Raw genomic sequence first — 24,426 nt, forward strand, 5'->3', positions numbered from 1 at the left:
TTTAAGTTGTAAATATTATTGAAGAGGTCGTACGGGACTATTGACACTGTCCCTTCAAACGTCTGTAAAAAATAAAAGTTATCTAAAATTCAGCATGGAAATTGGCTAATTTGGTTGGGGAATTTAATATCTATTACATAACAAAGGATAATAAAAAAATTGTTGCTTCTTATTTTTCATTTGATTTATTTATTTGACTACATCGAGGCTAATGCATATATGGCGAGGAAATCGATTGATTTCCGAACAAATTATTTGAAAATATGCATGAAAGGTCTGATCTAATTAAGCAAACACATTAATAATTCAAGAAAATTTTATTTATTATATTAATATTATATTATTTAAGAAAGTATTTGTATTTTTAACAATAGAAAATTATTTCTGAATGCTGCCGTAAAGAAACTGTTTCTGTAGGTTAATGTGAACTTAAATTATCTAATATAGTATCTTAATTAATAATATACGCTTCTTTCAGAAGTCTTTCTAAGGGATGAACGTTGCAATTTCAATAAACATTAGGAATTAGTAAAATATTTGCAATATTTCTTATTTTAATTGATGTTTTGTTATAAATTGGTCCAGTTAAAAATGTAAATATAAAACTTCAATCAACATTTGAAAGTCTCAAAATCCATATTACATCCTTTTAAAAATGCAAAGTGACGAAATAATTATTTAAAAGTGTAGAACAATTAAAACCTTATTTTTATTAATGATTTTAAATACTAAAAAATTAAAAAAAGTTTATACTTCAAGCCAACTTCGACATAGTAAACGACTGATGTCAGTAGCATTGTTAAAGTGCTCTCCTCCTCGATTCTCATAAGAGCAAAGGAGGTTGGTAGGCAGCGCGCGGGCCGTTTTTAACAGAAAAAAAGTGTTCTCAGGTGAATAAAATGTCTGATTCTGCAGTTGCAACGCCCGCTTCCCCAGTGGCTGCCACGCCAGCGACAGTTGAGAAAAAAGTGGTCCAAAAAAAGGCATCTGGATCCGCTGGCACAAAGGCTAAGAAAGCCACTGCGACGCCGTCACATCCGCCAACTCAGCAAATGGTGGACGCTTCTATTAAAAATTTAAAGGAACGTGGCGGTTCATCACTTCTTGCAATAAAAAAATATATCACTGCCACCTATAAATGTGACGCCCAAAAGTTAGCGCCATTCATCAAGAAGTACCTAAAATCGGCCGTGGTCAATGGAAAGCTTATCCAAACAAAGGGAAAAGGTGCATCTGGATCTTTCAAACTGTCGGCCTCCGCCAAGAAGGACAAAGATCCGAAGGCAAAGTCGAAGGTTTTGTCTGCAGAGAAAAAAGTTCAAAGCAAGAAGGTAGCCTCTAAGAAGATTGGTGTCTCCTCCAAAAAAACCGCCGCTGGGGCTGCTGACAAAAAGCCCAAAGCTAAGAAGGGTGTGGCTACCAAAAAGACTGCCGAAAATAAGAAAACTGAGAAGGCAAAAGCCAAGGATGCCAAGAAAACTGGAATCGTAAAGTCGAAGAACGCCGCAACAAAGGCGAAAGTGACTGCATCGAAGCCAAAGGCTGTAGTAGCGAAAGCCCCAAAGGCAAAGCCAGCGGTGTCTGCAAGACCCAAAAAGACGGTGAAGAAAGCATCGGTTTCTGCTACCGCCAAGAAGCCGAAAGCAAAGACTACGGCTGCCAAAAAGTAAATTGTGAAAAAGTACAGTATTTGGTACATGTTCGCAATCAAAAATTTAGATTTATGATTTATAGATCTGAAATTTGTTTATACAAGTCCTTTTCAGGGCTACAACGTTCTTTTGCAAGAGAAAAAAACTTTAATTTAAATAGTATTTGTGTATTAAAATGTTCTACTTATTTATTAGCTGACGTTCGCAGCAACAATAAAACGCTTCATGTCTTGCGTTATTGAATTATATTGCATATTGGCCGCATTCAGTTTTCGTTTCCGATATTTATTTGAACAGTATCACTCACTCACTTGCGGGTAGATACGTTTTATTGGTAAATTAATTTTCGATGATTGGTGATTGGTATATTGAAAAATGCATTTCTTTGGTATAAACCATTGTGGCCCTGAAAAGGGCCGTTTTGGATTGTTGTCCGCATTCGCAGGAGCCAATTATTTGGAGCTGGTGTACTTGGTAACGCCTTGGTTCCCTCACTGACAGCATGCTTGGCCAACTCTCCAGGCAGAAGCAGGCGAACAGCCGTTTGGATTTCCCGACTGGTGATGGTCGAGCGCTTGTTGTAGTGAGCTAGACGAGACGCTTCGGCAGCAATTCGCTCGAAAATATCATTTACAAAGCTGTTCATTATGCTCATCGCCTTCGACGAAATTCCGGTGTCAGGATGGACCTGCTTGAGAACCTTGTAAATGTAGATGGCATAGCTCTCCTTCCTCTTGCGCTTCTTTTTCTTGTCGGTCTTGGTGATGTTCTTCTGAGCCTTGCCAGCCTTCTTGGCTGCCTTTCCACTAGTTTTCGGAGGCATTGTTCACGTTACTTATATTTTCACAAACACAATTCACTTATCGTGATGTGGGCCCGAACGCGTTCACCTTTATACTTTTTTTCGAGCAGTCAATTCAGGTCTAAGTCACCCACCCCTAACTGAACGCGCCGGCAAACGGAAAAGTATAAATATTCCGCTGTCGGGGTTCGACGAGCATTCGTGTTCCGTGTGTAAAGTGAACTAAGTGAAATAAACGCAAAGCAAAATGTCTGGACGTGGAAAAGGTGGCAAAGTGAAGGGAAAGGCAAAGTCCCGCTCGAACCGTGCCGGTCTTCAATTCCCTGTGGGCCGTATTCACCGTCTGCTGCGAAAGGGCAACTACGCCGAGCGTGTTGGTGCAGGCGCTCCAGTTTACCTAGCTGCCGTAATGGAATATCTGGCCGCTGAGGTTCTCGAGTTGGCTGGCAATGCTGCTCGTGACAACAAGAAGACTAGAATTATTCCGCGTCATCTGCAACTGGCCATCCGAAACGACGAGGAGTTAAACAAGCTGCTCTCCGGCGTCACAATTGCACAAGGTGGCGTGTTGCCTAATATACAGGCTGTTCTGTTGCCCAAGAAGACCGAGAAGAAGGCCTAAACGTTTCAAAGGCTAAGCTAAAAACCTACTTGTACATAAAATCGTCAAACCGTCCTTTTCAGGACGACCAAATTATTACCAAAGAATTGAAAAAAATTTTACACTTGGAATTTTTTTGTAAATAGTAAATCATAAAAAAAACTACTTAAAGATTGACATGTAGTACAGTTTTTCTTCTATATGCGGTATAAACTACAATTTGCTTCTTTAAATACTCCCACACCACGATGTGATGCTTTACACGCGGTGTCTAAAACCACTTCAGTCTGTTCAAGGCCATGTTAGAAATACACATTCCGTCTGAAAGAGTACGAACGACCGACATTTATTTTTAGTTACGATCTACATATTTCTTAAGTCCCAACCAATAAAATTAAATACTTTTTGAAAATCTTCCTCCTTTTAAAAACTAAATAGTGGTCCTGAAAAGGACCGATTGCTTAATAGGGGTACAGAATTTACAGTTTTTTTAACCGCCAAATCCGTAGAGGGTGCGGCCTTGCCTCTTCAGAGCGTAGACAACATCCATGGCTGTAACTGTCTTCCTCTTGGCGTGTTCGGTGTAGGTGACGGCATCACGAATTACGTTCTCCAAGAAAACCTTCAGAACGCCACGCGTTTCCTCGTATATGAGTCCAGATATGCGCTTCACACCGCCTCGACGAGCCAAACGGCGGATAGCAGGCTTCGTGATACCTTGGATGTTATCACGCAGCACTTTGCGATGACGCTTGGCGCCACCCTTTCCCAAGCCTTTGCCTCCTTTACCACGACCAGTCATTTTTCACTGTTTTATACTATTATACACACACAGCACGAAAGTCACTAAAGAACTAAATTCAACGTTTCGGCGTGCCCCTATTTATAGGTAAAACGACAAAAACCCGAGAGAGTACGAACGATATGTTCGTTTCGTTCTTCGGTCGTCAAATGAAATGGCCTCTGTTTTTCTCTCTCTCTTTCACCATCCGCGATTGCTATATAAGTAGGTAGCAAATGCTCTGATCGTTTATTGTGTTTTTAAACGTGAAGTAGTGAACGTGAAATTTTGTGAAACCCAAATGGCTCGAACCAAGCAAACTGCACGCAAATCGACTGGTGGAAAAGCACCACGCAAACAACTGGCTACAAAGGCCGCTCGCAAGAGTGCTCCAGCCACTGGAGGTGTGAAGAAGCCCCATCGCTATCGCCCTGGAACAGTGGCCTTGCGTGAAATCCGTCGCTACCAAAAGAGCACCGAGCTTCTAATCCGCAAGCTGCCTTTCCAGCGTCTGGTGCGTGAAATCGCTCAGGACTTTAAGACGGACTTGCGATTCCAGAGCTCGGCGGTTATGGCTCTGCAGGAAGCTAGCGAAGCCTACCTAGTTGGTCTCTTCGAAGATACCAACTTGTGTGCCATTCATGCCAAGCGTGTCACCATTATGCCCAAAGACATCCAGTTAGCGCGACGCATTCGCGGCGAGCGTGCTTAAGCTGACAGGGCATCAACTTGCAGTGTAGTACTCTATAATCGGTCCTTTTCAGGACCACAAACTAGATTCAATGAGATAAAATTTTCTGTTGCGACTATTTATAAAATAAAAACAAATAAGAACAAAATTCATATTCTATTATTATTATATTAATATCTTCAATCATACGTAAAAATAGTAATTCTGCCAGAGAAAGAATCAAAATAATCTTATTTTTATTATTAAATTAAAGAAGAGGTTATTACAATAATAAATATTTTTTATTTGTTCTTGGTGCTAACGTCCAGTAAAACTAGCAGTGCCAGTGTCGTGGCAAGGGACGCTGAACTTTAAACACCTAAAAAAATCTAAATTCCGCGAAAGACAGTTTGGAAATAATGAAATTACATTGATGAGAGCAATATTTATAAAATAACAGAAAATAATAAAATAAAATGAGCTGTTTTATATTTTTTTCTATGTGTTAATTTAAGTTGTAAATATTATTGAAGAGGTCGTACGGGACTATTGACACTGTCCCTTCAAACGTCTGTAAAAAATAAAAGTTATCTAAAATTCAGCATGGAAATTGGCTAATTTGGTTGGGGAATTTAATATCTATTACATAACAAAGGATAATAAAAAAATTGTTGCTTCTTATTTTTCATTTGATTTATTTATTTGACTACATCGAGGCTAATGCATATATGGCGAGGAAATCGATTGATTTCCGAACAAATTATTTGAAAATATGCATGAAAGGTCTGATCTAATTAAGCAAACACATTAATAATTCAAGAAAATTTTATTTATTATATTAATATTATATTATTTAAGAAAGTATTTGTATTTTTAACAATAGAAAATTATTTCTGAATGCTGCCGTAAAGAAACTGTTTCTGTAGGTTAATGTGAACTTAAATTATCTAATATAGTATCTTAATTAATAATATACGCTTCTTTCAGAAGTCTTTCTAAGGGATGAACGTTGCAATTTCAATAAACATTAGGAATTAGTAAAATATTTGCAATATTTCTTATTTTAATTGATGTTTTGTTATAAATTGGTCCAGTTAAAAATGTAAATATAAAACTTCAATCACATTTGAAAGTCTCAAAATCCATATTACATCCTTTTAAAAATGCAAAGTGACGAAATAATTATTTAAAAGTGTAGAACAATTAAAACCTTATTTTTATTAATGATTTTAAATACTAAAAAATTAAAAAAAGTTTATACTTCAAGCCAACTTCGACATAGTAAACGACTGATGTCAGTAGCATTGTTAAAGTGCTCTCCTCCTCGATTCTCATAAGAGCAAAGGAGGTTGGTAGGCAGCGCGCGGGCCGTTTTTAACAGAAAAAAAGTGTTCTCAGTGAATAAAATGTCTGATTCTGCAGTTGCAACGCCCGCTTCCCCAGTGGCTGCCACGCCAGCGACAGTTGAGAAAAAAGTGGTCCAAAAAAAGGCATCTGGATCCGCTGGCACAAAGGCTAAGAAAGCCACTGCGACGCCGTCACATCCGCCAACTCAGCAAATGGTGGACGCTTCTATTAAAAATTTAAAGGAACGTGGCGGTTCATCACTTCTTGCAATAAAAAAATATATCACTGCCACCTATAAATGTGACGCCCAAAAGTTAGCGCCATTCATCAAGAAGTACCTAAAATCGGCCGTGGTCAATGGAAAGCTTATCCAAACAAAGGGAAAAGGTGCATCTGGATCTTTCAAACTGTCGGCCTCCGCCAAGAAGGACAAAGATCCGAAGGCAAAGTCGAAGGTTTTGTCTGCAGAGAAAAAAGTTCAAAGCAAGAAGGTAGCCTCTAAGAAGATTGGTGTCTCCTCCAAAAAAACCGCCGCTGGGGCTGCTGACAAAAAGCCCAAAGCTAAGAAGGGTGTGGCTACCAAAAAGACTGCCGAAAATAAGAAAACTGAGAAGGCAAAAGCCAAGGATGCCAAGAAAACTGGAATCGTAAAGTCGAAGAACGCCGCAACAAAGGCGAAAGTGACTGCATCGAAGCCAAAGGCTGTAGTAGCGAAAGCCCCAAAGGCAAAGCCAGCGGTGTCTGCAAGACCCAAAAAGACGGTGAAGAAAGCATCGGTTTCTGCTACCGCCAAGAAGCCGAAAGCAAAGACTACGGCTGCCAAAAAGTAAATTGTGAAAAAGTACAGTATTTGGTACATGTTCGCAATCAAAAATTTAGATTTATGATTTATAGATCTGAAATTTGTTTATACAAGTCCTTTTCAGGGCTACAACGTTCTTTTGCAAGAGAAAAAAACTTTAATTTAAATAGTATTTGTGTATTAAAATGTTCTACTTATTTATTAGCTGACGTTCGCAGCAACAATAAAACGCTTCATGTCTTGCGTTATTGAATTATATTGCATATTGGCCGCATTCAGTTTTCGTTTCCGATATTTATTTGAACAGTATCACTCACTCACTTGCGGGTAGATACGTTTTATTGGTAAATTAATTTTCGATGATTGGTGATTGGTATATTGAAAAATGCATTTCTTTGGTATAAACCATTGTGGCCCTGAAAAGGGCCGTTTTGGATTGTTGTCCGCATTCGCAGGAGCCAATTATTTGGAGCTGGTGTACTTGGTAACAGCCTTGGTTCCCTCACTGACAGCATGCTTGGCCAACTCTCCAGGCAGAAGCAGGCGAACAGCCGTTTGGATTTCCCGACTGGTGATGGTCGAGCGCTTGTTGTAGTGAGCTAGACGAGACGCTTCGGCAGCAATTCGCTCGAAAATATCATTTACAAAGCTGTTCATTATGCTCATCGCCTTCGACGAAATTCCGGTGTCAGGATGGACCTGCTTGAGAACCTTGTAAATGTAGATGGCATAGCTCTCCTTCCTCTTGCGCTTCTTTTTCTTGTCGGTCTTGGTGATGTTCTTCTGAGCCTTGCCAGCCTTCTTGGCTGCCTTTCCACTAGTTTTCGGAGGCATTGTTCACGTTACTTATATTTTCACAAACACAATTCACTTATCGTGATGTGGGCCCGAACGCGTTCACCTTTATACTTTTTTTCGAGCAGTCAATTCAGGTCTAAGTCACCCACCCCTAACTGAACGCGCCGGCAAACGGAAAAGTATAAATATTCCGCTGTCGGGGTTCGACGAGCATTCGTGTTCCGTGTGTAAAGTGAACTAAGTGAAATAAACGCAAAGCAAAATGTCTGGACGTGGAAAAGGTGGCAAAGTGAAGGGAAAGGCAAAGTCCCGCTCGAACCGTGCCGGTCTTCAATTCCCTGTGGGCCGTATTCACCGTCTGCTGCGAAAGGGCAACTACGCCGAGCGTGTTGGTGCAGGCGCTCCAGTTTACCTAGCTGCCGTAATGGAATATCTGGCCGCTGAGGTTCTCGAGTTGGCTGGCAATGCTGCTCGTGACAACAAGAAGACTAGAATTATTCCGCGTCATCTGCAACTGGCCATCCGAAACGACGAGGAGTTAAACAAGCTGCTCTCCGGCGTCACAATTGCACAAGGTGGCGTGTTGCCTAATATACAGGCTGTTCTGTTGCCCAAGAAGACCGAGAAGAAGGCCTAAACGTTTCAAAGGCTAAGCTAAAAACCTACTTGTACATAAAATCGTCAAACCGTCCTTTTCAGGACGACCAAATTATTACCAAAGAATTGAAAAAAATTTTACACTTGGAATTTTTTTGTAAATAGTAAATCATAAAAAAAACTACTTAAAGATTGACATGTAGTACAGTTTTTCTTCTATATGCGGTATAAACTACAATTTGCTTCTTTAAATACTCCCACACCACGATGTGATGCTTTACACGCGGTGTCTAAAACCACTTCAGTCTGTTCAAGGCCATGTTAGAAATACACATTCCGTCTGAAAGAGTACGAACGACCGACATTTATTTTTAGTTACGATCTACATATTTCTTAAGTCCCAACCAATAAAATTAAATACTTTTTGAAAATCTTCCTCCTTTTAAAAACTAAATAGTGGTCCTGAAAAGGACCGATTGCTTAATAGGGGTACAGAATTTACAGTTTTTTTAACCGCCAAATCCGTAGAGGGTGCGGCCTTGCCTCTTCAGAGCGTAGACAACATCCATGGCTGTAACTGTCTTCCTCTTGGCGTGTTCGGTGTAGGTGACGGCATCACGAATTACGTTCTCCAAGAAAACCTTCAGAACGCCACGCGTTTCCTCGTATATGAGTCCAGATATGCGCTTCACACCGCCTCGACGAGCCAAACGGCGGATAGCAGGCTTCGTGATACCTTGGATGTTATCACGCAGCACTTTGCGATGACGCTTGGCGCCACCCTTTCCCAAGCCTTTGCCTCCTTTACCACGACCAGTCATTTTTCACTGTTTTATACTATTATACACACACAGCACGAAAGTCACTAAAGAACTAAATTCAACGTTTCGGCGTGCCCCTATTTATAGGTAAAACGACAAAAACCCGAGAGAGTACGAACGATATGTTCGTTTCGTTCTTCGGTCGTCAAATGAAATGGCCTCTGTTTTTCTCTCTCTCTTTCACCATCCGCGATTGCTATATAAGTAGGTAGCAAATGCTCTGATCGTTTATTGTGTTTTTAAACGTGAAGTAGTGAACGTGAAATTTTGTGAAACCCAAATGGCTCGAACCAAGCAAACTGCACGCAAATCGACTGGTGGAAAAGCACCACGCAAACAACTGGCTACAAAGGCCGCTCGCAAGAGTGCTCCAGCCACTGGAGGTGTGAAGAAGCCCCATCGCTATCGCCCTGGAACAGTGGCCTTGCGTGAAATCCGTCGCTACCAAAAGAGCACCGAGCTTCTAATCCGCAAGCTGCCTTTCCAGCGTCTGGTGCGTGAAATCGCTCAGGACTTTAAGACGGACTTGCGATTCCAGAGCTCGGCGGTTATGGCTCTGCAGGAAGCTAGCGAAGCCTACCTAGTTGGTCTCTTCGAAGATACCAACTTGTGTGCCATTCATGCCAAGCGTGTCACCATTATGCCCAAAGACATCCAGTTAGCGCGACGCATTCGCGGCGAGCGTGCTTAAGCTGACAGGGCATCAACTTGCAGTGTAGTACTCTATAATCGGTCCTTTTCAGGACCACAAACTAGATTCAATGAGATAAAATTTTCTGTTGCGACTATTTATAAAATAAAAACAAATAAGAACAAAATTCATATTCTATTATTATTATATTAATATCTTCAATCATACGTAAAAATAGTAATTCTGCCAGAGAAAGAATCAAAATAATCTTATTTTTATTATTAAATTAAAGAAGAGGTTATTACAATAATAAATATTTTTTATTTGTTCTTGGTGCTAACGTCCAGTAAAACTAGCAGTGCCAGTGTCGTGGCAAGGGACGCTGAACTTTAAACACCTAAAAAAAATCTAAATTCCGCGAAAGACAGTTTGGAAATAATGAAATTACATTGATGAGAGCAATATTTATAAAATAACAGAAAATAATAAAATAAAATGAGCTGTTTTATATTTTTTCTATGTGTTAATTTAAGTTGTAAATATTATTGAAGAGGTCGTACGGGACTATTGACACTGTCCCTTCAAACGTCTGTAAAAAATAAAAGTTATCTAAAATTCAGCATGGAAATTGGCTAATTTGGTTGGGGAATTTAATATCTATTACATAACAAAGGATAATAAAAAAATTGTTGCTTCTTATTTTTCATTTGATTTATTTATTTGACTACATCGAGGCTAATGCATATATGGCGAGGAAATCGATTGATTTCCGAACAAATTATTTGAAAATATGCATGAAAGGTCTGATCTAATTAAGCAAACACATTAATAATTCAAGAAAATTTTATTTATTATATTAATATTATATTATTTAAGAAAGTATTTGTATTTTTAACAATAGAAAATTATTTCTGAATGCTGCCGTAAAGGAAACTGTTTCTGTAGGTTAATGTGAACTTAAATTATCTAATATAGTATCTTAATTAATAATATACGCTTCTTTCAGAAGTCTTTCTAAGGGATGAACGTTGCAATTTCAATAAACATTAGGAATTAGTAAAATATTTGCAATATTTCTTATTTTAATTGATGTTTTGTTATAAATTGGTCCAGTTAAAAATGTAAATATAAAACTTCAATCACATTTGAAAGTCTCAAAATCCATATTACATCCTTTTAAAAATGCAAAGTGACGAAATAATTATTTAAAAGTGTAGAACAATTAAAACCTTATTTTTATTAATGATTTTAAATACTAAAAAATTAAAAAAAGTTTATACTTCAAGCCAACTTCGACATAGTAAACGACTGATGTCAGTAGCATTGTTAAAGTGCTCTCCTCCTCGATTCTCATAAGAGCAAAGGAGGTTGGTAGGCAGCGCGCGGGCCGTTTTTAACAGAAAAAAAGTGTTCTCAGTGAATAAAATGTCTGATTCTGCAGTTGCAACGCCCGCTTCCCCAGTGGCTGCCACGCCAGCGACAGTTGAGAAAAAAGTGGTCCAAAAAAAGGCATCTGGATCCGCTGGCACAAAGGCTAAGAAAGCCACTGCGACGCCGTCACATCCGCCAACTCAGCAAATGGTGGACGCTTCTATTAAAAATTTAAAGGAACGTGGCGGTTCATCACTTCTTGCAATAAAAAAATATATCACTGCCACCTATAAATGCGACGCCCAAAAGTTAGCGCCATTCATCAAGAAGTACCTAAAATCGGCCGTGGTCAATGGAAAGCTTATCCAAACAAAGGGAAAAGGTGCATCTGGATCTTTCAAACTGTCGGCCTCCGCCAAGAAGGACAAAGATCCGAAGGCAAAGTCGAAGGTTTTGTCTGCAGAGAAAAAAGTTCAAAGCAAGAAGGTAGCCTCTAAGAAGATTGGTGTCTCCTCCAAAAAAACCGCCGCTGGGGCTGCTGACAAAAAGCCCAAAGCTAAGAAGGGTGTGGCTACCAAAAAGACTGCCGAAAATAAGAAAACTGAGAAGGCAAAAGCCAAGGATGCCAAGAAAACTGGAATCGTAAAGTCGAAGAACGCCGCAACAAAGGCGAAAGTGACTGCATCGAAGCCAAAGGCTGTAGTAGCGAAAGCCCCAAAGGCAAAGCCAGCGGTGTCTGCAAGACCCAAAAAGACGGTGAAGAAAGCATCGGTTTCTGCTACCGCCAAGAAGCCGAAAGCGAAGACTACGGCTGCCAAAAAGTAAATTGTGAAAAAGTACAGTATTTGGTACATGTTCGCAATCAAAAATTTAGATTTATGATTTATAGATCTGAAATTTGTTTATACAAGTCCTTTTCAGGGCTACAACGTTCTTTTGCAAGAGAAAAAAACTTTAATTTAAATAGTATTTGTGTATTAAAATGTTCTACTTATTTATTAGCTGACGTTCGCAGCAACAATAAAACGCTTCATGTCTTGCGTTATTGAATTATATTGCATATTGGCCGCATTCAGTTTTCGTTTCCGATATTTATTTGAACAGTATCACTCACTCACTTGCGGGTAGATACGTTTTATTGGTAAATTAATTTTCGATGATTGGTGATTGGTATATTGAAAAATGCATTTCTTTGGTATAAACCATTGTGGCCCTGAAAAGGGCCGTTTTGGATTGTTGTCCGCATTCGCAGGAGCCAATTATTTGGAGCTGGTGTACTTGGTAACAGCCTTGGTTCCCTCACTGACAGCATGCTTGGCCAACTCTCCAGGCAGAAGCAGGCGAACAGCCGTTTGGATTTCCCGACTGGTGATGGTCGAGCGCTTGTTGTAGTGAGCTAGACGAGACGCTTCGGCAGCAATTCGCTCGAAAATATCATTTACAAAGCTGTTCATTATGCTCATCGCCTTCGACGAAATTCCGGTGTCAGGATGGACCTGCTTGAGAACCTTGTAAATGTAGATGGCATAGCTCTCCTTCCTCTTGCGCTTCTTTTTCTTGTCGGTCTTGGTGATGTTCTTCTGAGCCTTGCCAGCCTTCTTGGCTGCCTTTCCACTAGTTTTCGGAGGCATTGTTCACGTTACTTATATTTTCACAAACACAATTCACTTATCGTGATGTGGGCCCGAACGCGTTCACCTTTATACTTTTTTTCGAGCAGTCAATTCAGGTCTAAGTCACCCACCCCTAACTGAACGCGCCGGCAAACGGAAAAGTATAAATATTCCGCTGTCGGGGTTCGACGAGCATTCGTGTTCCGTGTGTAAAGTGAACTAAGTGAAATAAACGCAAAGCAAAATGTCTGGACGTGGAAAAGGTGGCAAAGTGAAGGGAAAGGCAAAGTCCCGCTCGAACCGTGCCGGTCTTCAATTCCCTGTGGGCCGTATTCACCGTCTGCTGCGAAAGGGCAACTACGCCGAGCGTGTTGGTGCAGGCGCTCCAGTTTACCTAGCTGCCGTAATGGAATATCTGGCCGCTGAGGTTCTCGAGTTGGCTGGCAATGCTGCTCGTGACAACAAGAAGACTAGAATTATTCCGCGTCATCTGCAACTGGCCATCCGAAACGACGAGGAGTTAAACAAGCTGCTCTCCGGCGTCACAATTGCACAAGGTGGCGTGTTGCCTAATATACAGGCTGTTCTGTTGCCCAAGAAGACCGAGAAGAAGGCCTAAACGTTTCAAAGGCTAAGCTAAAAACCTACTTGTACATAAAATCGTCAAACCGTCCTTTTCAGGACGACCAAATTATTACCAAAGAATTGAAAAAAATTTTACACTTGGAATTTTTTGTAAATAGTAAATCATAAAAAAAACTACTTAAAGATTGACATGTAGTACAGTTTTTCTTCTATATGCGGTATAAACTACAATTTGCTTCTTTAAATACTCCCACACCACGATGTGATGCTTTACACGCGGTGTCTAAAACCACTTCAGTCTGTTCAAGGCCATGTTAGAAATACACATTCCGTCTGAAAGAGTACGAACGACCGACATTTATTTTTAGTTACGATCTACATATTTCTTAAGTCCCAACCAATAAAATTAAATACTTTTTGAAAATCTTCCTCCTTTTAAAAACTAAATAGTGGTCCTGAAAAGGACCGATTGCTTAATAGGGGTACAGAATTTACAGTTTTTTTAACCGCCAAATCCGTAGAGGGTGCGGCCTTGCCTCTTCAGAGCGTAGACAACATCCATGGCTGTAACTGTCTTCCTCTTGGCGTGTTCGGTGTAGGTGACGGCATCACGAATTACGTTCTCCAAGAAAACCTTCAGAACGCCACGCGTTTCCTCGTATATGAGTCCAGATATGCGCTTCACACCGCCTCGACGAGCCAAACGGCGGATAGCAGGCTTCGTGATACCTTGGATGTTATCACGCAGCACTTTGCGATGACGCTTGGCGCCACCCTTTCCCAAGCCTTTGCCTCCTTTACCACGACCAGTCATTTTTCAATGTTTTATACTATTATACACACACAGCACGAAAGTCACTAAAGAACGAAATTCAACGTTTCGGCGTGCCCCTATTTATAGGTAAAACGACAAAAACCCGAGAGAGTACGAACGATATGTTCGTTTCGTTCCTCGGTCGTCAAATGAAATGGCCTCTGTTTTTCTCTCTCTCTTTCACCATCCGCGATTGCTATATAAGTAGGTAGCAAATGCTCTGATCGTTTATTGTGTTTTTAAACGTGAAGTAGTGAACGTGAAATTTTGTGAAACCCAAATGGCTCGTACCAAGCAAACTGCACGCAAATCGACTGGTGGAAAAGCACCACGCAAACAACTGGCTACAAAGGCCGTTCGCAAGAGTGCTCCAGCCACTGGAGGTGTGAAGAAGCCCCATCGCTATCGCCCTGGAACAGTGGCCTTGCGTGAAATCCGTCGCTACCAAAAGAGCACCGAGCTTCTAATCCGCAAGCTGCCTTTCCAGCGTCTGGTGCGTGAAATCGCTCAGGACTTTAAGACGGACTTGCGATTCCAGAGCTCGGCGGTTATGGCTCTGCAGGAAGCTAGCGAAGCCTACCTAGTTGGTCTCTTCGAAGATACCAACTTGTGTGCCATTCATGCCAAGCGTGTCACCATTATGCCCAAAGACATCCAGTTAGCGCGACGCATTCGCGGCGAGCGTGCTTAAGCTGACAGGGCATCAACTTGCAGTGTAGTACTCTATAATCGGTCCTTTTCAGGACCACAAACTAGATTCAATGAGATAAAATTTTCTGTTGCGACTATTTATAAAATAAAAACAAATAAGAACAAAATTCATATTCTATTATTATTATATTAATATCTTCAATCATACGTAAAAATAGTAATTCTGCCAGAGAAAGAATCAAAATAATCTTATTTTTATTATTAAATTAAAGAAGAGGTTATTACAATAATAAATATTTTTTATTTGTTCTTGGTGCTAACGTCCAGTAAAACTAGCAGTGCCAGTGTCGTGGCAAGGGACGCTGAACTTTAAACACCTAAAAAAAATCTAAATTCCGCGAAAGACAGTTTGGAAATAATGAAATTACATTGATGAGAGCAATATTTATAAAATAACAGAAAATAATAAAATAAAATGAGCTGTTTTATATTTTTTTCTATGTGTTAATTTAAGTTGTAAATATTATTGAAGAGGTCGTACGGGACTATTGACACTGTCCCTTCAAACGTCTGTAAAAAATAAAAGTTATCTAAAATTCAGCATGGAAATTGGCTAATTTGGTTGGGGAATTTAATATCTATTACATAACAAAGGATAATAAAAAAATTGTTGCTTCTTATTTTTCATTTGATTTATTTATTTGACTACATCGAGGCTAATGCATATATGGCGAGGAAATCGATTGATTTCCGAACAAATTATTTGAAAATATGCATGAAAGGTCTGATCTAATTAAGCAAACACATTAATAATTCAAGAAAATTTTATTTATTATATTAATATTATATTATTTAAGAAAGTATTTGTATTTTTAACAATAGAAAATTATTTCTGAATGCTGCCGTAAAGGAAACTGTTTCTGTAGGTTAATGTGAACTTAAATTATCTAATATAGTATCTTAATTAATAATATACGCTTCTTTCAGAAGTCTTTCTAAGGGATGAACGTTGCAATTTCAATAAACATTAGGAATTAGTAAAATATTTGCAATATTTCTTATTTTAATTGATGTTTTGTTATAAATTGGTCCAGTTAAAAATGTAAATATAAAACTTCAATCGACATTTGAAAGTCTCAAAATCCATATTACATCCTTTTAAAAATGCAAAGTGACGAAATAATTATTTAAAAGTGTAGAACAATTAAAACCTTATTTTTATTAATGATTTTAAATACTAAAAAATTAAAAAAAGTTTATACTTCAAGCCAACTTCGACATAGTAAACGACTGATGTCAGTAGCATTGTTAAAGTGCTCTCCTCCTCGATTCTCATAAGAGCAAAGGAGGTTGGTAGGCAGCGCGCGGGCCGTTTTTAACAGAAAAAAAGTGTTCTCAGTGAATAAAATGTCTGATTCTGCAGTTGCAACGTCCGCTTCCCCAGTGGCTGCCACGCCAGCGACAGTTAAGAAGAAAGTGGTCCAAAAAAAGGCATCTGGATCCGCTGGCACAAAGGCTAAGAAAGCCACGGCGACGCCGTCACATCCGCCAACTCAGCAAATGGTGGACGCTTCTATTAAAAATTTAAAGGAACGTGGCGGTTCATCACTTCTTGCAATAAAAAAATATATCACTGCCACCTATAAATGCGACGCCCAAAAGTTATCGCCATTCGTCCAGAAGTACCTAAAATCGGCCGTGGTCAATGGAAAGTTTATCCAAACAAAGGGAAAAGGTGCATCTGGATCTTTCAAACTGTCGGCCTCCGCCAAGAAGGACAAAGATCCGAAGGCAAAGTCGAAGGTTTTGTCTGCAGAGAAAAAAGTTCAAAGCAAGAAGGTAGCCTCTAAGAAGATTGGTGTCTCCTCCAAAAAAACCGCCGCTGGGGCTGCTGACAAAAAGCCCAAAGCTAAGAAGGGTGTGGCTACCAAAAAGACTGCCGAAAATAAGAAAACTGAGAAGGCAAAAGCCAAGGATGCCAAGAAAACTGGAATCGTAAAGTCGAAGAACGCCGCAACAAAGGCGAAAGTGACTGCATCGAAGCCAAAGGCTGTAGTAGCGAAAGCCCCAAAGGCAAAGCCAGCGGTGTCTGCAAGACCCAAAAAGACGGTGAAGAAAGCATCGGTTTCTGCTACCGCCAAGAAGCCGAAAGCAAAGACTACGGCTGCCAAAAAGTAAATTGTGAAAAAGTACAGTATTTGGTACATGTTCGCAATCAAAAATTTAGATTTATGATTTATAGATCTGAAATTTGTTTATACAAGTCCTTTTCAGGGCTACAACGTTCTTTTGCAAGAGAAAAAAACTTTAATTTAAATAGTATTTGTGTATTAAAATGTTCTACTTATTTATTAGCTGACGTTCGCAGCAACAATAAAACGCTTCATGTCTTGCGTTATTGAATTATATTGCATATTGGCCGCATTCAGTTTTCGTTTCCGATATTTATTTGAACAGTATCACTCACTCACTTGCGGGTAGATACGTTTTATTGGTAAATTAATTTTCGATGATTGGTGATTGGTATATTGAAAAATGCATTTCTTTGGTATAAACCATTGTGGCCCTGAAAAGGGCCGTTTTGGATTGTTGTCCGCATTCGCAGGAGCCAATTATTTGGAGCTGGTGTACTTGGTAACAGCCTTGGTTCCCTCACTGACAGCATGCTTGGCCAACTCTCCAGGCAGAAGCAGGCGAACAGCCGTTTGGATTTCCCGACTGGTGATGGTCGAGCGCTTGTTGTAGTGAGCTAGACGAGACGCTTCGGCAGCAATTCGCTCGAAAATATCATTTACAAAGCTGTTCATTATGCTCATCGCCTTCGACGAAATTCCGGTGTCAGGATGGACCTGCTTGAGAACCTTGTAAATGTAGATGGCATAGCTCTCCTTCCTCTTGCGCTTCTTTTTCTTGTCGGTCTTGGTGATGTTCTTCTGAGCCTTGCCAGCCTTCTTGGCTGCCTTTCCACTAGTTTTCGGAGGCATTGTTCACGTTACTTATATTTTCACAAACACAATTCACTTATCGTGATGTGGGCCCGAACGCGTTCACCTTTATACTTTTTTTCGAGCAGTCAATTCAGGTCTAAGTCACCCACCCCTAACTGAACGCGCCGGCAAACGGAAAAGTATAAATATTCCGCTGTCGGGGTTCGACGAGCATTCGTGTTCCGTGTGTAAAGTGAACTAAGTGAAATAAACGCAAAGCAAAATGTCTGGACGTGGAAAAGGTGGCAAAGTGAAGGGAAAGGCAAAGTCCCGCTCGAACCGTGCCGGTCTTCAATTCCCTGTGGGCCGTATTCACCGTCTGCTGCGAAAGGGCAACTACGCCGAGCGTGTTGGTGCAGGCGCTCCAGTTTACCTAGCTGCCGTAATGGAATATCTGGCCGCTGAGGTTCTCGAGTTGGCTGGCAATGCTGCTCGTGACAACAAGAAGACTAGAATTATTCCGCGTCATCTGCAACTGGCCATCCGAAACGACGAGGAGTTAAACAAGCTGCTCTCCGGCGTCACAATTGCACAAGGTGGCGTGTTGCCTAATATACAGGCTGTTCTGTTGCCCAAGAAGACCGAGAAGAAGGCCTAAACGTTTCAAAGGCTAAGCTAAAAACCTACTTGTACATAAAATCGTCAAACCGTCCTTTTCAGGACGACCAAATTATTACCAAAGAATTGAAAAAAATTTTACACTTGGAATTTTTTTGTAAATAGTAAATCATAAAAAAAACTACTTAAAGATTGACATGTAGTACAGTTTTTCTTCTATATGCGGTATAAACTACAATTTGCTTCTTTAAATACTCCCACACCACGATGTGATGCTTTACACGCGGTGTCTAAAACCACTTCAGTCTGTTCAAGGCCATGTTAGAAATACACATTCCGTCTGAAAGAGTACGAACGACCGACATTTATTTTTAGTTACGATCTACATATTTCTTAAGTCCCAACCAATAAAATTAAATACTTTTTGAAAATCTTCCTCCTTTTAAAAACTAAATAGTGGTCCTGAAAAGGACCGATTGCTTAATAGGGGTACAGAATTTACAGTTTTTTTAACCGCCAAATCCGTAGAGGGTGCGGCCTTGCCTCTTCAGAGCGTAGACAACATCCATGGCTGTAACTGTCTTCCTCTTGGCGTGTTCGGTGTAGGTGACGGCATCACGAATTACGTTCTCCAAGAAAACCTTCAGAACGCCACGCGTTTCCTCGTATATGAGTCCAGATATGCGCTTCACACCGCCTCGACGAGCCAAACGGCGGATAGCAGGCTTCGTGATACCTTGGATGTTATCACGCAGCACTTTGCGATGACGCTTGGCGCCACCCTTTCCCAAGCCTTTGCCTCCTTTACCACGACCAGTCATTTTTCATTGTTTTATACTATTATACACGCACAGCACGAAAGTCACTAAATAACTAATTTCAACGTTTCGGCGTGCCCCTATTTATAGGTAAAACGACAAAAACCCGAGAGAGTACGAACGATATGTTCGTTTCGTTCTTCGGTCGTCAAATGAAATGGCCTCTGTTTTTCTCTCTCTCTTTCACCATCCGCGATTGCTATATAAGTAGGTAGCAAATGCTCTGATCGTTTATTGTGTTTTTAAACGTGAAGTAGTGAACGTGAAATTTTGTGAAACCCAAATGGCTCGAACCAAGCAAACTGCACGCAAATCGACTGGTGGAAAAGCACCACGCAAACAACTGGCTACAAAGGCCGTTCGCAAGAGTGCTCCAGCCACTGGAGGTGTGAAGAAGCCCCATCGCTATCGCCCTGGAACAGTGGCCTTGCGTGAAATCCGTCGCTACCAAAAGAGCACCGAGCTTCTAATCCGCAAGATGCCTTTCCAGCGTCTGGTGCGTGAAATCGCTCAGGACTTTAAGACGGACTTGCGATTCCAGAGCTCGGCGGTTATGGCTCTGCAGGAAGCTAGCGAAGCCTACCTAGTTGGTCTCTTCGAAGATACCAACTTGTGTGCCATTCATGCCAAGCGTGTCACCATTATGCCCAAAGACATCCAGTTAGCGCGACGCATTCGCGGCGAGCGTGCTTAAGCTGACAGGGCATCAACTTGCAGTGTAGTACTCTATAATCGGTCCTTTTCAGGACCACAAACTAGATTCAATGAGATAAAATTTTCTGTTGCGACTATTTATAAAATAAAAACAAATAAGAACAAAATTCATATTCTATTATTATTATATTAATATCTTCAATCATACGTAAAAATAGTAATTCTGCCAGAGAAAGAATCAAAATAATCTTATTTTTATTATTAAATTAAAGAAGAGGTTATTACAATAATAAATATTTTTTATTTGTTCTTGGTGCTAACGTCCAGTAAAACTAGCAGTGCCAGTGTCGTGGCAAGGGACGCTGAACTTTAAACACCTAAAAAAAATCTAAATTCCGCGAAAGACAGTTTGGAAATAATGAAATTACATTGATGAGAGCAATATTTATAAAATAACAGAAAATAATAAAATAAAATGAGCTGTTTTATATTTTTTTCTATGTGTTAATTTAAGTTGTAAATATTATTGAAGAGGTCGTACGGGACTATTGACACTGTCCCTTCAAACGTCTGTAAAAAATAAAAGTTATCTAAAATTCAGCATGGAAATTGGCTAATTTGGTTGGGGAATTTAATATCTATTACATAACAAAGGATAATAAAAAAATTGTTGCTTCTTATTTTTCATTTGATTTATTTATTTGACTACATCGAGGCTAATGCATATATGGCGAGGAAATCGATTGATTTCCGAACAAATTATTTGAAAATATGCATGAAAGGTCTGATCTAATTAAGCAAACACATTAATAATTCAAGAAAATTTTATTTATTATATTAATATTATATTATTTAAGAAAGTATTTGTATTTTTAACAATAGAAAATTATTTCTGAATGCTGCCGTAAAGGAAACTGTTTCTGTAGGTTAATGTGAACTTAAATTATCTAATATAGTATCTTAATTAATAATATACGCTTCTTTCAGAAGTCTTTCTAAGGGATGAACGTTGCAATTTCAATAAACATTAGGAATTAGTAAAATATTTGCAATATTTCTTATTTTAATTGATGTTTTGTTATAAATTGGTCCAGTTAAAAATGTAAATATAAAACTTCAATCACATTTGAAAGTCTCAAAATCCATATTACATCCTTTTAAAAATGCAAAGTGACGAAATAATTATTTAAAAGTGTAGAACAATTAAAACCTTATTTTTATTAATGATTTTAAATACTAAAAAATTAAAAAAAGTTTATACTTCAAGCCAACTTCGACATAGTAAACGACTGATGTCAGTAGCATTGTTAAAGTGCTCTCCTCCTCGATTCTCATAAGAGCAAAGGAGGTTGGTAGGCAGCGCGCGGGCCGTTTTTAACAGAAAAAAAGTGTTCTCAGTGAATAAAATGTCTGATTCTGCAGTTGCAACGCCCGCTTCCCCAGTGGCTGCCACGCCAGCGACAGTTGAGAAAAAAGTGGTCCAAAAAAAGGCATCTGGATCCGCTGGCACAAAGGCTAAGAAAGCCACTGCGACGCCGTCACATCCGCCAACTCAGCAAATGGTGGACGCTTCTATTAAAAATTTAAAGGAACGTGGCGGTTCATCACTTCTTGCAATAAAAAAATATATCACTGCCACCTATAAATGCGACGCCCAAAAGTTATCGCCATTCATCCAGAAGTACCTAAAATCGGCCGTGGTCAATGGAAAGTTTATCCAAACAAAGGGAAAAGGTGCATCTGGATCTTTCAAACTGTCGGCCTCCGCCAAGAAGGACAAGGATCCGAAGGCAAAGTCGAAGGTTTTGTCTGCAGAGAAAAAAGTTCAAAGCAAGAAGGTAGCCTCTAAGAAGATTGGTGTCTCCTCCAAAAAAACCGCCGCTGGGGCTGCTGACAAAAAGCCCAAAGCTAAGAAGGGTGTGGCTACCAAAAAGACTGCCGAAAATAAGAAAACTGAGAAGGCAAAAGCCAAGGATGCCAAGAAAACTGGAATCGTAAAGTCGAAGAACGCCGCAACAAAGGCGAAAGTGACTGCATCGAAGCCAAAGGCTGTAGTAGCGAAAGCCCCAAAGGCAAAGCCAGCGGTGTCTGCAAGACCCAAAAAGACGGTGAAGAAAGCATCGGTTTCTGCTACCGCCAAGAAGCCGAAAGCGAAGACTACGGCTGCCAAAAAGTAAATTGTGAAAAAGTACAGTATTTGGTACATGTTCGCAATCAAAAATTTAGATTTATGATTTATAGATCTGAAATTTGTTTATACAAGTCCTTTTCAGGGCTACAACGTTCTTTTGCAAGAGAAAAAAACTTTAATTTAAATAGTATTTGTGTATTAAAATGTTCTACTTATTTATTAGCTGACGTTCGCAGCAACAATAAAACGCTTCATGTCTTGCGTTATTGAATTATATTGCATATTGGCCGCATTCAGTTTTCGTTTCCGATATTTATTTGAACAGTATCACTCACTCACTTGCGGGTAGATACGTTTTATTGGTAAATTAATTTTCGATGATTGGTGATTGGTATATTGAAAAATGCATTTCTTTGGTATAAACCATTGTGGCCCTGAAAAGGGCCGTTTTGGATTGTTGTCCGCATTCGCAGGAGCCAATTATTTGGAGCTGGTGTACTTGGTAACGCCTTGGTTCCCTCACTGACAGCATGCTTGGCCAACTCTCCAGGCAGAAGCAGGCGAACAGCCGTTTGGATTTCCCGACTGGTGATGGTCGAGCGCTTGTTGTAGTGAGCTAGACGAGACGCTTCGGCAGCAATTCGCTCGAAAATATCATTTACAAAGCTGTTCATTATGCTCATCGCCTTCGACGAAATTCCGGTGTCAGGATGGACCTGCTTGAGAACCTTGTAAATGTAGATGGCATAGCTCTCCTTCCTCTTGCGCTTCTTTTTCTTGTCGGTCTTGGTGATGTTCTTCTGAGCCTTGCCAGCCTTCTTGGCTGCCTTTCCACTAGTTTTCGGAGGCATTGTTCACGTTACTTATATTTTCACAAACACAATTCACTTATCGTGATGTGGGCCCGAACGCGTTCACCTTTATACTTTTTTTCGAGCAGTCAATTCAGGTCTAAGTCACCCACCCCTAACTGAACGCGCCGGCAAACGGAAAAGTATAAATATTCCGCTGTCGGGGTTCGACGAGCATTCGTGTTCCGTGTGTAAAGTGAACTAAGTGAAATAAACGCAAAGCAAAATGTCTGGACGTGGAAAAGGTGGCAAAGTGAAGGGAAAGGCAAAGTCCCGCTCGAACCGTGCCGGTCTTCAATTCCCTGTGGGCCGTATTCACCGTCTGCTGCGAAAGGGCAACTACGCCGAGCGTGTTGGTGCAGGCGCTCCAGTTTACCTAGCTGCCGTAATGGAATATCTGGCCGCTGAGGTTCTCGAGTTGGCTGGCAATGCTGCTCGTGACAACAAGAAGACTAGAATTATTCCGCGTCATCTGCAACTGGCCATCCGAAACGACGAGGAGTTAAACAAGCTGCTCTCCGGCGTCACAATTGCACAAGGTGGCGTGTTGCCTAATATACAGGCTGTTCTGTTGCCCAAGAAGACCGAGAAGAAGGCCTAAACGTTTCAAAGGCTAAGCTAAAAACCTACTTGTACATAAAATCGTCAAACCGTCCTTTTCAGGACGACCAAATTATTACCAAAGAATTGAAAAAAATTTTACACTTGGAATTTTTTTGTAAATAGTAAATCATAAAAAAAACTACTTAAAGATTGACATGTAGTACAGTTTTTCTTCTATATGCGGTATAAACTACAATTTGCTTCTTTAAATACTCCCACACCACGATGTGATGCTTTACACGCGGTGTCTAAAACCACTTCAGTCTGTTCAAGGCCATGTTAGAAATACACATTCCGTCTGAAAGAGTACGAACGACCGACATTTATTTTTAGTTACGATCTACATATTTCTTAAGTCCCAACCAATAAAATTAAATACTTTTTGAAAATCTTCCTCCTTTTAAAAACTAAATAGTGGTCCTGAAAAGGACCGATTGCTTAATAGGGGTACAGAATTTACAGTTTTTTTAACCGCCAAATCCGTAGAGGGTGCGGCCTTGCCTCTTCAGAGCGTAGACAACATCCATGGCTGTAACTGTCTTCCTCTTGGCGTGTTCGGTGTAGGTGACGGCATCACGAATTACGTTCTCCAAGAAAACCTTCAGAACGCCACGCGTTTCCTCGTATATGAGTCCAGATATGCGCTTCACACCGCCTCGACGAGCCAAACGGCGGATAGCAGGCTTCGTGATACCTTGGATGTTATCACGCAGCACTTTGCGATGACGCTTGGCGCCACCCTTTCCCAAGCCTTTGCCTCCTTTACCACGACCAGTCATTTTTCATTGTTTTATACTATTATACACGCACAGCACGAAAGTCACTAAATAACTAATTTCAACGTTTCGGCGTGCCCCTATTTATAGGTAAAACGACAAAAACCCGAGAGAGTACGAACGATATGTTCGTTTCGTTCTTCGGTCGTCAAATGAAATGGCCTCTGTTTTTCTCTCTCTCTTTCACCATCCGCGATTGCTATATAAGTAGGTAGCAAATGCTCTGATCGTTTATTGTGTTTTTAAACGTGAAGTAGTGAACGTGAAATTTTGTGAAACCCAAATGGCTCGTACCAAGCAAACTGCACGCAAATCGACTGGTGGAAAAGCACCACGCAAACAACTGGCTACAAAGGCCGTTCGCAAGAGTGCTCCAGCCACTGGAGGTGTGAAGAAGCCCCATCGCTATCGCCCTGGAACAGTGGCCTTGCGTGAAATCCGTCGCTACCAAAAGAGCACCGAGCTTCTAATCCGCAAGCTGCCTTTCCAGCGTCTGGTGCGTGAAATCGCTC

At 40.3% G+C, this 24,426-nt stretch overlaps 18 protein-coding genes and 2 pseudogenes across 20 annotated transcripts; 10 read left to right on the forward strand and 10 right to left on the reverse strand.

Moving 5' to 3' along the window:
• The first annotated feature begins 870 nt into the window (after positions 1-870).
• LOC120285256 (histone H1-like) lies at positions 871-1,765 on the forward strand. Its single transcript, XM_039296666.2, has one exon. It carries the CDS (start codon positions 900-902, stop codon positions 1,668-1,670), a length of 771 nt encoding a protein of 256 aa, XP_039152600.1. The 5' UTR covers positions 871-899; the 3' UTR covers positions 1,671-1,765.
• A 293-nt stretch (positions 1,766-2,058) lies between these two features.
• On the reverse strand, positions 2,059-2,529 carry LOC120285278 (annotated as a pseudogene). The gene has a single exon (XR_005544532.2). The product of XR_005544532.2 is annotated as a histone H2B-like (transcript).
• A 90-nt stretch (positions 2,530-2,619) lies between these two features.
• Positions 2,620-3,137, forward strand: LOC120285265 (histone H2A). Its single transcript, XM_039296716.2, has one exon. The coding sequence runs from the start codon at positions 2,702-2,704 to the stop codon at positions 3,074-3,076; it is 375 nt and encodes a 124-aa protein (XP_039152650.1). The 5' UTR covers positions 2,620-2,701; the 3' UTR covers positions 3,077-3,137.
• Positions 3,138-3,496: 359 nt separating this feature from the next.
• On the reverse strand, positions 3,497-3,947 carry LOC120285282 (histone H4). Its single transcript, XM_039296765.2, has one exon. It carries the CDS (start codon positions 3,855-3,857, stop codon positions 3,546-3,548), a length of 312 nt encoding a protein of 103 aa, XP_039152699.1. The 5' UTR covers positions 3,858-3,947; the 3' UTR covers positions 3,497-3,545.
• Positions 3,948-5,850: 1,903 nt separating this feature from the next.
• Positions 5,851-6,778, forward strand: LOC120285257 (histone H1-like). The gene has a single exon (XM_039296674.2). It carries the CDS (start codon positions 5,913-5,915, stop codon positions 6,681-6,683), a length of 771 nt encoding a protein of 256 aa, XP_039152608.1. The 5' UTR covers positions 5,851-5,912; the 3' UTR covers positions 6,684-6,778.
• Positions 6,779-7,071: 293 nt separating this feature from the next.
• On the reverse strand, positions 7,072-7,543 carry LOC120285267 (histone H2B). Its single transcript, XM_039296722.2, has one exon. It carries the CDS (start codon positions 7,487-7,489, stop codon positions 7,118-7,120), a length of 372 nt encoding a protein of 123 aa, XP_039152656.1. The 5' UTR covers positions 7,490-7,543; the 3' UTR covers positions 7,072-7,117.
• A 90-nt stretch (positions 7,544-7,633) lies between these two features.
• LOC120285264 (histone H2A) lies at positions 7,634-8,151 on the forward strand. Its single transcript, XM_039296706.2, has one exon. It carries the CDS (start codon positions 7,716-7,718, stop codon positions 8,088-8,090), a length of 375 nt encoding a protein of 124 aa, XP_039152640.1. The 5' UTR covers positions 7,634-7,715; the 3' UTR covers positions 8,091-8,151.
• A 359-nt stretch (positions 8,152-8,510) lies between these two features.
• LOC120285283 (histone H4) lies at positions 8,511-8,961 on the reverse strand. The gene has a single exon (XM_039296770.2). The coding sequence runs from the start codon at positions 8,869-8,871 to the stop codon at positions 8,560-8,562; it is 312 nt and encodes a 103-aa protein (XP_039152704.1). The 5' UTR covers positions 8,872-8,961; the 3' UTR covers positions 8,511-8,559.
• A 1,904-nt stretch (positions 8,962-10,865) lies between these two features.
• Positions 10,866-11,793, forward strand: LOC120285792 (histone H1-like). The gene has a single exon (XM_039298407.2). The coding sequence runs from the start codon at positions 10,928-10,930 to the stop codon at positions 11,696-11,698; it is 771 nt and encodes a 256-aa protein (XP_039154341.1). The 5' UTR covers positions 10,866-10,927; the 3' UTR covers positions 11,699-11,793.
• Positions 11,794-12,086: 293 nt separating this feature from the next.
• On the reverse strand, positions 12,087-12,558 carry LOC120285805 (histone H2B). The gene has a single exon (XM_039298421.2). It carries the CDS (start codon positions 12,502-12,504, stop codon positions 12,133-12,135), a length of 372 nt encoding a protein of 123 aa, XP_039154355.1. The 5' UTR covers positions 12,505-12,558; the 3' UTR covers positions 12,087-12,132.
• A 90-nt stretch (positions 12,559-12,648) lies between these two features.
• Positions 12,649-13,166, forward strand: LOC120285799 (histone H2A). Its single transcript, XM_039298415.2, has one exon. It carries the CDS (start codon positions 12,731-12,733, stop codon positions 13,103-13,105), a length of 375 nt encoding a protein of 124 aa, XP_039154349.1. The 5' UTR covers positions 12,649-12,730; the 3' UTR covers positions 13,106-13,166.
• A 358-nt stretch (positions 13,167-13,524) lies between these two features.
• On the reverse strand, positions 13,525-13,963 carry LOC120285811 (histone H4). Its single transcript, XM_039298426.2, has one exon. The coding sequence runs from the start codon at positions 13,883-13,885 to the stop codon at positions 13,574-13,576; it is 312 nt and encodes a 103-aa protein (XP_039154360.1). The 5' UTR covers positions 13,886-13,963; the 3' UTR covers positions 13,525-13,573.
• A 1,943-nt stretch (positions 13,964-15,906) lies between these two features.
• Positions 15,907-16,809, forward strand: LOC120285791 (histone H1-like). Its single transcript, XM_039298406.2, has one exon. The coding sequence runs from the start codon at positions 15,944-15,946 to the stop codon at positions 16,712-16,714; it is 771 nt and encodes a 256-aa protein (XP_039154340.1). The 5' UTR covers positions 15,907-15,943; the 3' UTR covers positions 16,715-16,809.
• A 293-nt stretch (positions 16,810-17,102) lies between these two features.
• LOC120285806 (histone H2B) lies at positions 17,103-17,574 on the reverse strand. The gene has a single exon (XM_039298422.2). The coding sequence runs from the start codon at positions 17,518-17,520 to the stop codon at positions 17,149-17,151; it is 372 nt and encodes a 123-aa protein (XP_039154356.1). The 5' UTR covers positions 17,521-17,574; the 3' UTR covers positions 17,103-17,148.
• Positions 17,575-17,664: 90 nt separating this feature from the next.
• On the forward strand, positions 17,665-18,182 carry LOC120285800 (histone H2A). Its single transcript, XM_039298416.2, has one exon. It carries the CDS (start codon positions 17,747-17,749, stop codon positions 18,119-18,121), a length of 375 nt encoding a protein of 124 aa, XP_039154350.1. The 5' UTR covers positions 17,665-17,746; the 3' UTR covers positions 18,122-18,182.
• Positions 18,183-18,541: 359 nt separating this feature from the next.
• Positions 18,542-18,925, reverse strand: LOC6740547 (histone H4). The gene has a single exon (XM_039298428.2). It carries the CDS (start codon positions 18,900-18,902, stop codon positions 18,591-18,593), a length of 312 nt encoding a protein of 103 aa, XP_039154362.1. The 5' UTR covers positions 18,903-18,925; the 3' UTR covers positions 18,542-18,590.
• Positions 18,926-20,897: 1,972 nt separating this feature from the next.
• On the forward strand, positions 20,898-21,825 carry LOC120285793 (histone H1-like). Its single transcript, XM_039298408.2, has one exon. It carries the CDS (start codon positions 20,960-20,962, stop codon positions 21,728-21,730), a length of 771 nt encoding a protein of 256 aa, XP_039154342.2. The 5' UTR covers positions 20,898-20,959; the 3' UTR covers positions 21,731-21,825.
• Positions 21,826-22,118: 293 nt separating this feature from the next.
• On the reverse strand, positions 22,119-22,589 carry LOC120285809 (annotated as a pseudogene). The gene has a single exon (XR_005545073.2). The product of XR_005545073.2 is annotated as a histone H2B-like (transcript).
• Positions 22,590-22,679: 90 nt separating this feature from the next.
• Positions 22,680-23,197, forward strand: LOC120285801 (histone H2A). Its single transcript, XM_039298417.2, has one exon. It carries the CDS (start codon positions 22,762-22,764, stop codon positions 23,134-23,136), a length of 375 nt encoding a protein of 124 aa, XP_039154351.1. The 5' UTR covers positions 22,680-22,761; the 3' UTR covers positions 23,137-23,197.
• Positions 23,198-23,556: 359 nt separating this feature from the next.
• Positions 23,557-23,940, reverse strand: LOC120285813 (histone H4). Its single transcript, XM_039298429.2, has one exon. The coding sequence runs from the start codon at positions 23,915-23,917 to the stop codon at positions 23,606-23,608; it is 312 nt and encodes a 103-aa protein (XP_039154363.1). The 5' UTR covers positions 23,918-23,940; the 3' UTR covers positions 23,557-23,605.
• Positions 23,941-24,426: the final 486 nt, after the last annotated feature.

Source organism: Drosophila simulans, chromosome 2L (assembly GCF_016746395.2).
Source record: "Drosophila simulans strain w501 chromosome 2L, Prin_Dsim_3.1, whole genome shotgun sequence".
In the NCBI taxonomy this organism is placed as follows: domain Eukaryota; kingdom Metazoa; phylum Arthropoda; class Insecta; order Diptera; family Drosophilidae; genus Drosophila; species Drosophila simulans.

Coding starts and splice junctions, on each gene's coding strand:
- LOC120285793 (XM_039298408.2), top strand. CDS start 20,960: ATGTCTGATTCTGCAGTTGCAACGCCCGCTTCCCCAGTGGCTGCCACG.
- LOC120285267 (XM_039296722.2), bottom strand. CDS start 7,489: ATGCCTCCGAAAACTAGTGGAAAGGCAGCCAAGAAGGCTGGCAAGGCT.
- LOC120285257 (XM_039296674.2), top strand. CDS start 5,913: ATGTCTGATTCTGCAGTTGCAACGCCCGCTTCCCCAGTGGCTGCCACG.
- LOC120285264 (XM_039296706.2), top strand. CDS start 7,716: ATGTCTGGACGTGGAAAAGGTGGCAAAGTGAAGGGAAAGGCAAAGTCC.
- LOC120285806 (XM_039298422.2), bottom strand. CDS start 17,520: ATGCCTCCGAAAACTAGTGGAAAGGCAGCCAAGAAGGCTGGCAAGGCT.
- LOC120285811 (XM_039298426.2), bottom strand. CDS start 13,885: ATGACTGGTCGTGGTAAAGGAGGCAAAGGCTTGGGAAAGGGTGGCGCC.
- LOC120285791 (XM_039298406.2), top strand. CDS start 15,944: ATGTCTGATTCTGCAGTTGCAACGTCCGCTTCCCCAGTGGCTGCCACG.
- LOC120285283 (XM_039296770.2), bottom strand. CDS start 8,871: ATGACTGGTCGTGGTAAAGGAGGCAAAGGCTTGGGAAAGGGTGGCGCC.
- LOC120285799 (XM_039298415.2), top strand. CDS start 12,731: ATGTCTGGACGTGGAAAAGGTGGCAAAGTGAAGGGAAAGGCAAAGTCC.
- LOC6740547 (XM_039298428.2), bottom strand. CDS start 18,902: ATGACTGGTCGTGGTAAAGGAGGCAAAGGCTTGGGAAAGGGTGGCGCC.
- LOC120285282 (XM_039296765.2), bottom strand. CDS start 3,857: ATGACTGGTCGTGGTAAAGGAGGCAAAGGCTTGGGAAAGGGTGGCGCC.
- LOC120285256 (XM_039296666.2), top strand. CDS start 900: ATGTCTGATTCTGCAGTTGCAACGCCCGCTTCCCCAGTGGCTGCCACG.
- LOC120285792 (XM_039298407.2), top strand. CDS start 10,928: ATGTCTGATTCTGCAGTTGCAACGCCCGCTTCCCCAGTGGCTGCCACG.
- LOC120285265 (XM_039296716.2), top strand. CDS start 2,702: ATGTCTGGACGTGGAAAAGGTGGCAAAGTGAAGGGAAAGGCAAAGTCC.
- LOC120285813 (XM_039298429.2), bottom strand. CDS start 23,917: ATGACTGGTCGTGGTAAAGGAGGCAAAGGCTTGGGAAAGGGTGGCGCC.
- LOC120285805 (XM_039298421.2), bottom strand. CDS start 12,504: ATGCCTCCGAAAACTAGTGGAAAGGCAGCCAAGAAGGCTGGCAAGGCT.
- LOC120285800 (XM_039298416.2), top strand. CDS start 17,747: ATGTCTGGACGTGGAAAAGGTGGCAAAGTGAAGGGAAAGGCAAAGTCC.
- LOC120285801 (XM_039298417.2), top strand. CDS start 22,762: ATGTCTGGACGTGGAAAAGGTGGCAAAGTGAAGGGAAAGGCAAAGTCC.